This window comes from Barbus barbus (genome assembly GCF_936440315.1).
Source record: "Barbus barbus genome assembly, chromosome: 32".
Taxonomy (NCBI): domain Eukaryota; kingdom Metazoa; phylum Chordata; class Actinopteri; order Cypriniformes; family Cyprinidae; genus Barbus; species Barbus barbus.
In genome coordinates this window covers 17,898,689-17,909,662 of record NC_136760.1, presented here as the reverse complement: position 1 = coordinate 17,909,662, position 10,974 = coordinate 17,898,689, and the positions used below count along the sequence as shown (strand labels likewise).

Genomic DNA, 10,974 nt, shown 5'->3' with positions numbered 1-10,974 from the left:
GGGGTGGCCAGTGTTATTGTCCGACTGTTATGATTTGTTGTGTTTTATAGTCCAAGTGGTTTTTGCCATTACTTTATCGGAGATTTGGTTTTAGCCGAAGGGGGGTGGCGAGGTGCCAATCTGAGACCGCAGGGAAACGGACCAGCTGATCAGTGCCTGACCAATCCTGTGCACTTCTGACTACAGGATAACGTGTAAGGTGGGGGCCCTCTTGTTGCACAGAATGGAATCCCCAGGGCATATCAAAACACTCAGACGCAAGTGTTTTTCACCATTTTCCGAAAAAAACCCAACAACAACATATAGAAACATAATGCAATAATATTAATAAATTATTATTTTATAGGAATATGAGGTCAATAAGTAATTTTCCCTCCACATTTTCAAATTTTTCTCAATCGAAATATGATGCAAACCTCATTTTCAAATGCACGTCATTTTCATTTCGACTTTGTATTCATTCAAAAATGTCTATTGCTGAAAATGTGCAAAATCCGTATGCAGACATAATTGGCTCAATTCATGTGCACAAGAGAATTTCAGAGACGCATAGACGGACTTTTACTCTTCAACACGAAGTTGTACTGACCTTTACCCTCTTTTTGTATTAAATAATGCCATAAACGCTACCGTTGTTGAGACCTTCAGCACATTTTCTAAATAAATAAATAAATTTAGACAACTGCAATTTACAAAGAAGACTTCATAACTTGCATATTTTGAATAGGCCCTGAAAATCATTCTAAACAATTAAAATCTTTTATCGTAAATGGCTTTCACGTTGTTTCAATACAGTGCAATTTTTCTCCAGAGGCGCAGCATAGACTGAAATCACCATGAATGCTACAGCAATACATTACCACACTGGACATAAAAAAGTAGGCAAATTTTTCTATGTCGATAAAAAAATAATGCAAGAATAGTAAACATGTAGAAGATACATACAAACTCAACATTAATCCAAGATTAAACCATAGCCAACAACAACGCCATCACTAATATTTTAAATTCAGCCCGGGCCATATTGTTTTTGTTGCCATCTCGCTTGAAACAGACGAGTGTCTAATGTCAACGAAATACCAGATTAATAGCCTAAAAACAATAAAATTAAACATTCTCTGAATTTAAATATTTAAGTAGCCTATTAAGTTAAGCCTTTAGTTAAGACAAAGGGAACCTTCTCAGAAAAAGCTAACATTAATCACCATTCTGTTTTGTAAATTAATAAAAGTTGATCTTGGATTATTGAATATCTATAGGCTGCAGCTATAAGTAAGCTACACGATGACATTATTGTTGTGAGTTTACCCCTTGGGTCATCCTCATATTCTTAACACTGCAGCGATTCTTTTGTCGTCATAATAATAATAATAATAATAATAAATGTCTGATTAAGCAAATACTATGTATTATTTTATTTTTCCTTACTCTCTAGACTAAGTGAATACAAAACAGCTCGTTCTTTCCGTTTGATATGGTGTTGTATTAGCTATGTTGATTAACCCAAAAGATAGAAAGTCTATTAACAAGGACATCACAGTTTCAGTGCAAGGTCAATAAGATCAGAGAAAAAAAAAAAAAAGACCGCATAAAATTAGTTAGGCTATATAACACCCAAAACATGAACAATTCACAGACTTGCATTTGTCATTACTTGCTCATTGTAGACACACTCTGGCTGAACACAGTATCTATGGATGCTAGAGGTCTTTGAGTCAGTCAGATCACATGCAGAGAACACACAATTTCTCCACAGTTACCAAATCTCGTCACTAGATGACATCACAGAGCAAGAATTGGGAAAAGGTGTGCTTCTTCGGGGATACACCAGAACAATTTCCCATTTTATTGTAGGCTAATTCCAAATGAAACATTATTTTGATTATTCAGATTCTGAATGACCAAATTAGGAAATGTAAAAAATAAAGCTACAAACTAGCTACAGAATTTGTGTTTCCCCAAAACAAACATTAGAAAGCTATTGATGCTTTAGAGGCATAAACGTCCTCACAAATGTCAAAACATCACTGATAAACGGAAAATGTCATGGGTTTAAGCAAATTTCGAGAAACATCATCCAAATAACACCAAATAAGAATGGATAGAAATAACAACATCCATCTTTTTAATAAAAAATGCAGAATTCATGTGCTATAAAGCAGATTACAGACATGAGGCATGGCTTTGCTATTCAGAAACTCAGTAATGCTGATTTGTACACTCAAAGTTCATGTAAATCTCATATAATCATTTGAATGCAGCGGCCATCTTGTAACTCTGTAAATATTACTCCCTTTTAAGTATATATTTTTCAGCATTTTCATTGTAATCATACAATTTGGCCTAGCCTATTTGCGTTACACATCATGTCGATCTTTTTAGGGACGGGTAGGGACGACCCCTATACGTCTTACTTCTACTTTCATGCCAGTTCTTATCTACTTGGCTACTCCAACTTTAATCTGTTTGTCTGGTTATACAAAAGACATGCTCAAAAAAATGTTATTGTGAAAGTAAATCTGTGTGCATCATGACATCGCTGGAATAAGTAGAGTACAGAAGCCTATAGGTCTAGTCCTACCTTTTCCTTTCCCGTCCATCATCGCTTCACTGGAATGATCCAAAACAATCACGCAGATTCGTCGATTAATCAGGATCTCGCGTCGTATTATTGGATGTACTAGTAAGACAGACAGAGCTAAAACTTGAAAAATTACACAAGAATGAACTAAGGTCCTCAGTGAATTTTGACCCTTGCACTCTTAGCTGATGTGAAAATCTAAAGACGCTTCGTCCAAGCGTGACGTCGAGCTTTCCATCCATATTAACGCACACCATTCGCCCAGCTCAGGAGAATTTTTCTTTCCCCTCTGCTTTAACAGAACGTAAAAACATAAAGGACAGAGGTGCTACTGACTGCGCCCTGACCAAAAGAATGCTGCATTATAGCCACTTGGGAAATCATAAAAAGTTCATGTTCACAGAGAGCTGGTCACGTGACCTCTGTCAGCCAATCCACTGGCAGAACCACACATAAAGTTCTATCACAAAGTTGTAAATTTTCATAAACAGCTGTGAGTTTATTGCTTTGCTTCAGCAGCAACTCGGTCGCCGCCATCTTTATTCGTTAAAAGAGAAAAAAGCACGACTCCATTAACAACCACAGAAATATAGGCTATTGCATTATTTTTTTACTCGAAGTAGTAGTAGCTATATTATAGGCTACTAGAATTTTAGATTTCGATTTTAGACATAGTTCATAGTCAAGCTGCACAAAGTTTAGCCTAATTAAACACATTTAAAATGTGTAATATATAAAAACGAACCATTTACAGATATAGAGGCCCTTTTGACCAATTTGTGGCTAAAACTGAAATAATTAGGCTACCCTAATTTAAAAGAGCACCATTCCCATTTTCTCAATGGTTTGCGTTCTTTTGTAGGGTGACTTTAAGAGAAGAATAGACAAATGGAACGTGAAAGCTTTTTACAGCACTAAACATGCGTGGAGGAAAGAATTGCTTCCTGTATCTACGAACAAACACTTATTTCCGACATTTATTGGGGCAATAAAACAGTATAACCCAAAAGTGACCGAGCATGGTCTGTGGGTTATACCCTCGAGAAGGAAATGCTCTTGAAGCTCACCAGTGCATGTTGTCCAGAAAGGCCCTAAAAGCAGCATACGAGGTATACATTCAGAATTATTTCTTTCTTAACAGCTTAGCTGTTAATATGTTTTGCTTAACTAAATTAAAATAGAGTGTAATATAGCCTAATGTGTTTTTTTTACGTCGCACTCCCTCTATATTCGTTTAAATTGAATTCGTTTTCATTGGGATACAACTCATACATTTTAATTTGTAGGCTATAGAAAGCTACAGTTTTGTTTAATAGACGGCTACTGATACATAGCCTTTATATAACCCAGTGCATTAGCCTATTTTTTATTTATTTATTCATTTTTAGTTATGCATTGTTCATTTAGCGTTGGACGAACTGCAAAGTATTTTTTTCGTTATTATATTCTTAAAACTTTCTTAAAACTTAAACTCATCTTCATAAGGATCTCTATTTTATTTTGAAATGAGCGATTTCATTACACTTAGTCCTTAAATTTGCCTTACACAAATAAGAGAAAATGAAAATCAGATGGAATAGATAGAATTAAATGGAATATAGCCTAAATATAGCCTAATAAAATGACGTTTTGCTTTCATAAACGATTTTATATTTACTCGTAGCCTATTCGTTAGCTGTATATCTTAAATAGAAAAATATTTTAATAAAAATATTTAAAACTCTTTTTATGTATCTATAGGCTTTCAAAAGTGTTATGGTCATTAATAGCATTCAAAAGACGCAAATGAGACGCCGAGGTTTGCCCACTCTTACGAGCTGTGGTATAACAGGCCTATCTTGGAATTATTTCACTTTTCTATTCATTTAGGATTAGCCTACATTACAACTAAAAAAAGTAGGCCAATATATAGGCTATATTTCGTTGTTCGCACGAGATTGTTTTAGATTATGATCTAATCTCAGAAACGTAAAGAAATATGCTTCTCGTAATGGATGAAAACGTCAGAAAATATCTGATAGAATTATAATATTTGGAATGGTTCAGTTTTTGAAAAATCTATAAACAATGTGTCGTGCTAATTAGGACTGTCTGAGCCCACGCCCAGCCTAAAGGAAATGCTAACTTCTGCAGGCCTCAATATCCGTTTTATATTTTTTCTTAAAAAATTAAAAATAAATGGTTTTAAATGTGTGATTTTAATATTTTTTATGCCCTGATCATTAAAACAACAACGAAAAAAATACATACATTTAATTATACATTATAAACATACATTAACATTATAAAAAAAATCTAAAATGTATAACTTAACAAAGAGCCCTTCCAACGGATTCGAACTAGTAGCCCTTTGTTCACATCAAGATGAGTTTCATATTTTGTGGACATATTTGTGGAAAATAGCTAAAGTTTGAAACATTAATGGTTCCCTTTTATTTAGAACCATTTTTGTTCTGTGAGGTTCTTAGGTTGCAGGAAATTGGAAAAAAATGTATATATATATTTTTTTGCAACATTATATTACTCTAAAACGCCAGTGAACCTAATTGTTAGCGTGTACAGTTCAATAAAATTATGTCTTTTAGGCTACTCGTTGCCAGAGCATACATAGTTGTTTTCATATTAAAATAATGCTAATTGTTATATGCTATATTCCTACATTTTACATGAAACTTTTGTTAATGTTCTGATGTTTTGACAAATAACATGCAACATTCATATTCCAATGATTTAATCAGCCTATCTCTCTGGCACAGGTTTAATAATCCGGCCTATAGGCCGCAGTCTCTGTTTTTGAAGATATTCTTCTGGTTGGTCGTGCATGTGCATTTTTTATCCAAATACAAACACAGCTCAAATATACGATTTTGCAAAAATAATGAAATTTAGTGTTGCTACAGCAAAACGATCATATTAATATAATAGGTCTACAATGTAATAAAATATCTCGGCTTGCATTTAGTTTAATTAGACATATAAATTTACCTTTACATTTAATTAATTAATTTATTTGTTTTGTTTTTTTTTTTGGGGGGGGGGGGGGGGGGGGGGCTTTAAAATACTTTTGCAACGCGCTGAGTCTTTTCTTTAGAATGGCAACTTTGAATTTTATGGAAATTATATGGTAATTAATATTAATTTTAGGTCCCTTTTTAGGTCATATCGAGAGAAAGGAAACAATCGCTTGGGTGATCTTTTTATTTCAACAGTTTTGTTATGATACAACGAATATATTTTCAAATCACACTATACACCAGAGTCAATTATACACCACATTTATAGACCAGAGTGTACACAGAGGAGAGCTCCGAGTAGTTCAGTATCTTCAAATATTTAATCTCAGACAATGAATATCCTACAGACTGAAGACAGCCAAAAGCGTTGAAAGAAAGGTACCGCAATTAAGAGGCATCTGGCACTTGCTGTTCATAAACGACGAGACAGAGATTGAGACCAGACTGCTCGGGAATCCAACCAGAGTAATAAAAGCCTGTAAACTGCCTACATGAAACGAAGTGCTCATATTGAACTTTTGGCTTGAGGTCAAATGGTTTCGGTCGACACTTTGTTGTGTGTTACGTAAATTTTAAAAGTATAGCTGTTCGATATTTGTTCATTAATATTATTGCGTGCTTATGGTGCTTAATGTGCTTTAAGCATAATTCACCATTATCCTTTTAGGTAGGCTACTATAGGCCTAGTTCCAGATGCTTGAAATAGTTAGAAACTTTTTACCAGACGACATGGGGAACATAGACCACCCATGTTTATTGCAATGCATCTCATATGAGAGACTATGAAAGATAAGGCCCTTTTTTAATATGTGGAATTTATATGATATGAACGTGATATTCTTTTTCTTTTTTTTACTTAATTTATATAATCTACTTAATGTTCATGATTCATTTAAATTAACTTTTTATGCTATTACTTAATTTCCTGATTCATTTTCAATTCACGTAATTCTATTTGAGGATTAGATGGGAAAACTATCTCCAACTGAAATACATTCGACTATACGTGCAATCGAGGCTTTTATTTTGGTTCACTTTGGTTGTAAAGTGTGATAATAATTTGGGTATTTGTGTTGGAAACAAGAGACAATCCAGTGAAAGGAAAAAGAACAAAGGCGAAGGGATTCTTTTCTTAAATTTTATTGTGGCTTCTTTAAGGAACCACTTCCAGTTAAAGACAATATAAAATACAATAGAACAGTGCTTCACGGAACTGCAATATCAAATATTTACACAGCATTTTTTTAAGAATAACATTGTGCGTTTGAACCATCCCTCTCAGGAAAGCATATAACGCATGGATACACTGACAAATTGATTGACGCAATGACCCATATATTAGGTAGTTCGGTTGAAGATCTGTAAACCTGAATAATAATTTCTGAACAGTAATTAATCACAAAAGTGCATTTTCTTACAGTAAGAGATACAGTAATGCACTCACTTATGTTGATTTCTCACCCCATTTTATAGGCTATAACAGTTACTGAAGGGGTCTGGATTGTGACTCCCACTAATTTGGATATGAAGCTGACGCCATGCAGACCATATAGCCTTCGCCTCAGATGCCCTCACTGCAACAGCAACCTCAAGAGTAATCTACTCGAGGACAGACACACCAGTGAAACCTTACAAAACATAATAAGCGGAAATAATCACCGTTCGGAAACAGAAACGCCTTATAAGTTTGCAATAAATGGAATATATGATTGGCTTTGTATTTGATAGCCTTTGCGTGTTCACAGACGACATTTTGAACCTCAGACTTTTATTTAAATTGCAGTTGATCGATTGCAGTGATGTTTTTCTTTTTTAATAGTCAACAGACTATTTAGAATTACTTGAAGTCTCCGAGTCCTCTTCTCCTGATGTGTGTTTTTCTAATACCTGGCCCCCCTCTTCTCTCTCAATTTGCTCTTGTTCCGCTTTGCTGCTGGGAAACTTGTCTTTGTTGTGTTCTTTTTTCCACTTCATGCGCCTGTTTTGAAACCAGATCTTCACCTGCCTCTCAGTGAGGGCCAGCGCGTGAGACACTTCGATGCGCCGCTTGCGGGTCAGGTAAGGATTGAACAGGAACTCCTTCTCCAGCTCCAGCGTCTGGTAGCGGCTGTAGGTCTGCCTGCCCCTTCTCCGGCCGGTAGCTGTGGGGGGGTGGGGGGAGCGTTATTTCCGGTGACATAGTGTTTGATTTCTCATATATCTATTTGTGTAAATAAAACAAAGTCATAAAACCCTCACAGTTTCTAGACACTGCATACCATTACGTAGCAATCTGGATTTTTTTTTTTTTTTTAAAGGGTGCTAATTCCTCAGTAATCTATAGGTGCCATAAAGCGGTTAATTGGGGGTAATAAGTAGGCCCACCATTGTCTATAGCCTTTTATGTGGGACTATAACAGAGGTGTTTCTCTCCACTCATCTCACCTTGTGGTCTCATCCACGGGAAGAGCTGCGCTGTACACGGTTCTGCACTTTCCAGATCATCCCTGATACTGCTGACCTTTACATCCCCAAACTGCGTAAAATCCGCATCTGGTGCGCCGAAGAACGTCTGTCTCTGTAAACTGTCCTGGCCCAAGATGTTTCCTGTGGCATCTCCAGGATAAGCTACCGCGCACGGGTTCTGTTGGTAAGACGCGTGGGAGAAGGATGATGTACCGTGGTGGTAGAAGTCCGGGAATTGAGCCGCGTGCTGAAACGCAGTCCCAGAGTTGTGACCGTACAGCACAGATGGTCTGCCTCCAAGATCCGGCGCGTACCCTGAGCAGTCATAGTAGTTGGAGCGCAGAGAATCGCCTCCTTTAAATTTAGTAAAGAGGGAATTGACGAAGTAAGAACTCATTGCCTGCAAGATCAACTCCCCGACGAATGAACTTTGACAGCTGTATTGAGATCAGGCAGTCTCTTGATGAATAATGTTAATTGAGCAAATGCAGGCCTGTTGTTACAATAAAAATGAATTCATCCAGGTGGAAATTATACGCGTAAAATGTCGTAAATATTCATGCAAACAAATGTATCCGTAGCTGCACCCACATGACTCCTTAGTGATGATCCCCGAGCAAGAAATAGTTTTCCGTTTTTACTCTCTTTGATAGTGAGTTGCATTTCATATGGGCGTTAGTTATTGATTCCTTATATCATTGGATGGGCTCGACATCTCCAAACAGACAAAGCGCGATCTTGTGATAGGAAGAGCAGGAGAGACTGAAAAAGAGAGATGAAAAAGGGAAGAGAGGGAGTTCTTGGGGAGGTAAAGGGGGAGGCGGAGTAGGACTGTTATTGGTAAACCATTTCGGTGCCAAGAGCACATATAGCCTATACACAGGACAAACGAAATGTTTCCAGTGGGCCAACAAAAATAGATTTGTTCAGGTCCATCGTATGATGAAATATACCATATTTGTCATCACATTCATTTTTATGGTTTGATGATATTCGCATAAGTCTAATGGAAATACTATATAGCCTTCTTCATTTAGAAAACACTATCAAGTACAATACAAGTGACTGGATCATTCAAGATGGAAAGGATTTTTATCAGTCAATCCAGAGAAACTAAGAACAGACCACCCATTGTGTTTAGGCTATAGCTATTACACTTGCACTTCACATCAGAAAAATATAAAAGAGAGGGGTCCTTTTGATATTCGGAATTTTATGTAATAATTTTAGGCCTTTACCGTTCACATGTATATGAAAAAGAAAAAAAAAAAAGAAAAAAAAAAGCTACATTGATTTTTTTGACAAAACGAGTGAAGCGTGTGTATCTCTCTTCAGGTTAGACTGGGGATAGGCGCGCTGTCCTGTCTGCTTTTAGACTGGAGTAACACCGCCATCGTGTGGTGAACATCGCAAGTTCATTCGAATTCATTCACGACAAAGAATCTGTCTAGAACAGGACAATGCTCTTAACGAATCCATGAGCACAAAAACATTCAACCAATAACATTTTTTGCTTTTAAATGTAATTTTTTCTTGGACTATCGAAAAGCAAAAAATATTTAGAATGTAAGTTACTTTGAGTGTTTTTTTTCTCTCTCTCTGTTTGCAGCATGGGTGAGAAAGGGGAGTAAAACGGAGTAATGTTCTGCAGAAAATGAAAAGGCAAACCACGCGGTACTGAACAGCTGCAAGATATTTTCATACAACAGTTGCTTTCATTTTCCGCATTTACTTTACGACCAGAGGAACAACTAATTAGATTTTACTGCCTTCATTTTATGCACTATTACATCGAGCCACGCGAAATTAAGCGCAGGCCTCCCCGGTCTCAAAAAGACCGTCTCTGCCTCTGCATTTACACCGCATTTCTCTGTAAAACATACACTTATTTATTATTATTGTTGTTGTTAAAAGAACCGGTTTACTTTTGTTTGTAAAATAATATATTTTTAATATTCTTAAATATATTGCTATTATTAATAATTATTAATACATTCATTTGCAAAAGTATACATATATTATATTGCAATAGTATGTTTTTCTGGTGCGTATAGGCTATCAGATTACACCGAATCTGGTGTAAAAATTAAAACTAATCTGGCATAGATCGTTGAAACCAAATGAAGCCAACTGTTCATATCGGAATAATTCTAAGCGTACATCCTACAGAACAGAACATTTCAATTGAAATATTTAAAAATAAGGTTATAGTGTTGCAAAATTATTCATGAGTGTTCAGCGATGAGATGAAATTACACACTGATGTTTTCTGCAACCAGTTTGCTTTTGCCTGCGATTAAGGAAATTAATGCGATTAATTTCATTAGATTTTTATTATTTGTTTTTACATTTTTGATGGATTGCAATAAAAGTTGTAAAATGTTTTTGCTTGATATTTTAATTGAACAAGTGTGCTCATCTGAAGCAAGGTCTCCAATAGTTCAAACTAAAGCACCTTTGACCCTTACCCATAATTCTATATGATTGCCTTCTTAATATGTTTGTATATTTACAACCATATAAATTCAACATGACTGACTAAATTTAGCCTATACACTAGCTCTGTACAGAGGGGATATTTACCATCATGTTTACTGAAATATGTTTAAAACTGTTTAAAAATCTATTAATTTAGAGAAAAAAATACCACATAAAAATAATACATTATAAGGTTTTAATACTATACAAAGGTTTTAATACTATAAAAGCCCTCCCCCCACTTTGGATAACAATTTTGGGAAACATAGTGGAGATCAAGTACAATTTACCTGCTGATAAAACTCTACTTTAGCTAAATTTCCTTCTTCCTCATTTTTTTGTATTTATTTAGAAAGTGTGATGTATAATAATCAAATCTATCAAATCAGTTTAGCAGCACACACTTAAGTGTTAGGAATTGCACTAATGAACTAATAAACAAAATACTACATTTTT

At 35.5% G+C, this 10,974-nt stretch overlaps 1 protein-coding gene across 1 annotated transcript; it reads right to left on the bottom strand.

The window, feature by feature from the left end:
* Positions 1–7,422: 7,422 nt before the first annotated feature.
* LOC306852078 (homeobox protein Hox-B8b) lies at positions 7,423–8,437 on the bottom strand (the record flags this gene model as incomplete). Its single annotated transcript, XM_079388696.1, has 2 exons — positions 7,423–7,736; positions 8,020–8,437. The coding sequence occupies 2 exons, from the start codon at positions 8,435–8,437 to the stop codon at positions 7,423–7,425; spliced, it is 732 nt and encodes a 243-aa protein (XP_079244822.1).
* Positions 8,438–10,974: the final 2,537 nt, after the last annotated feature.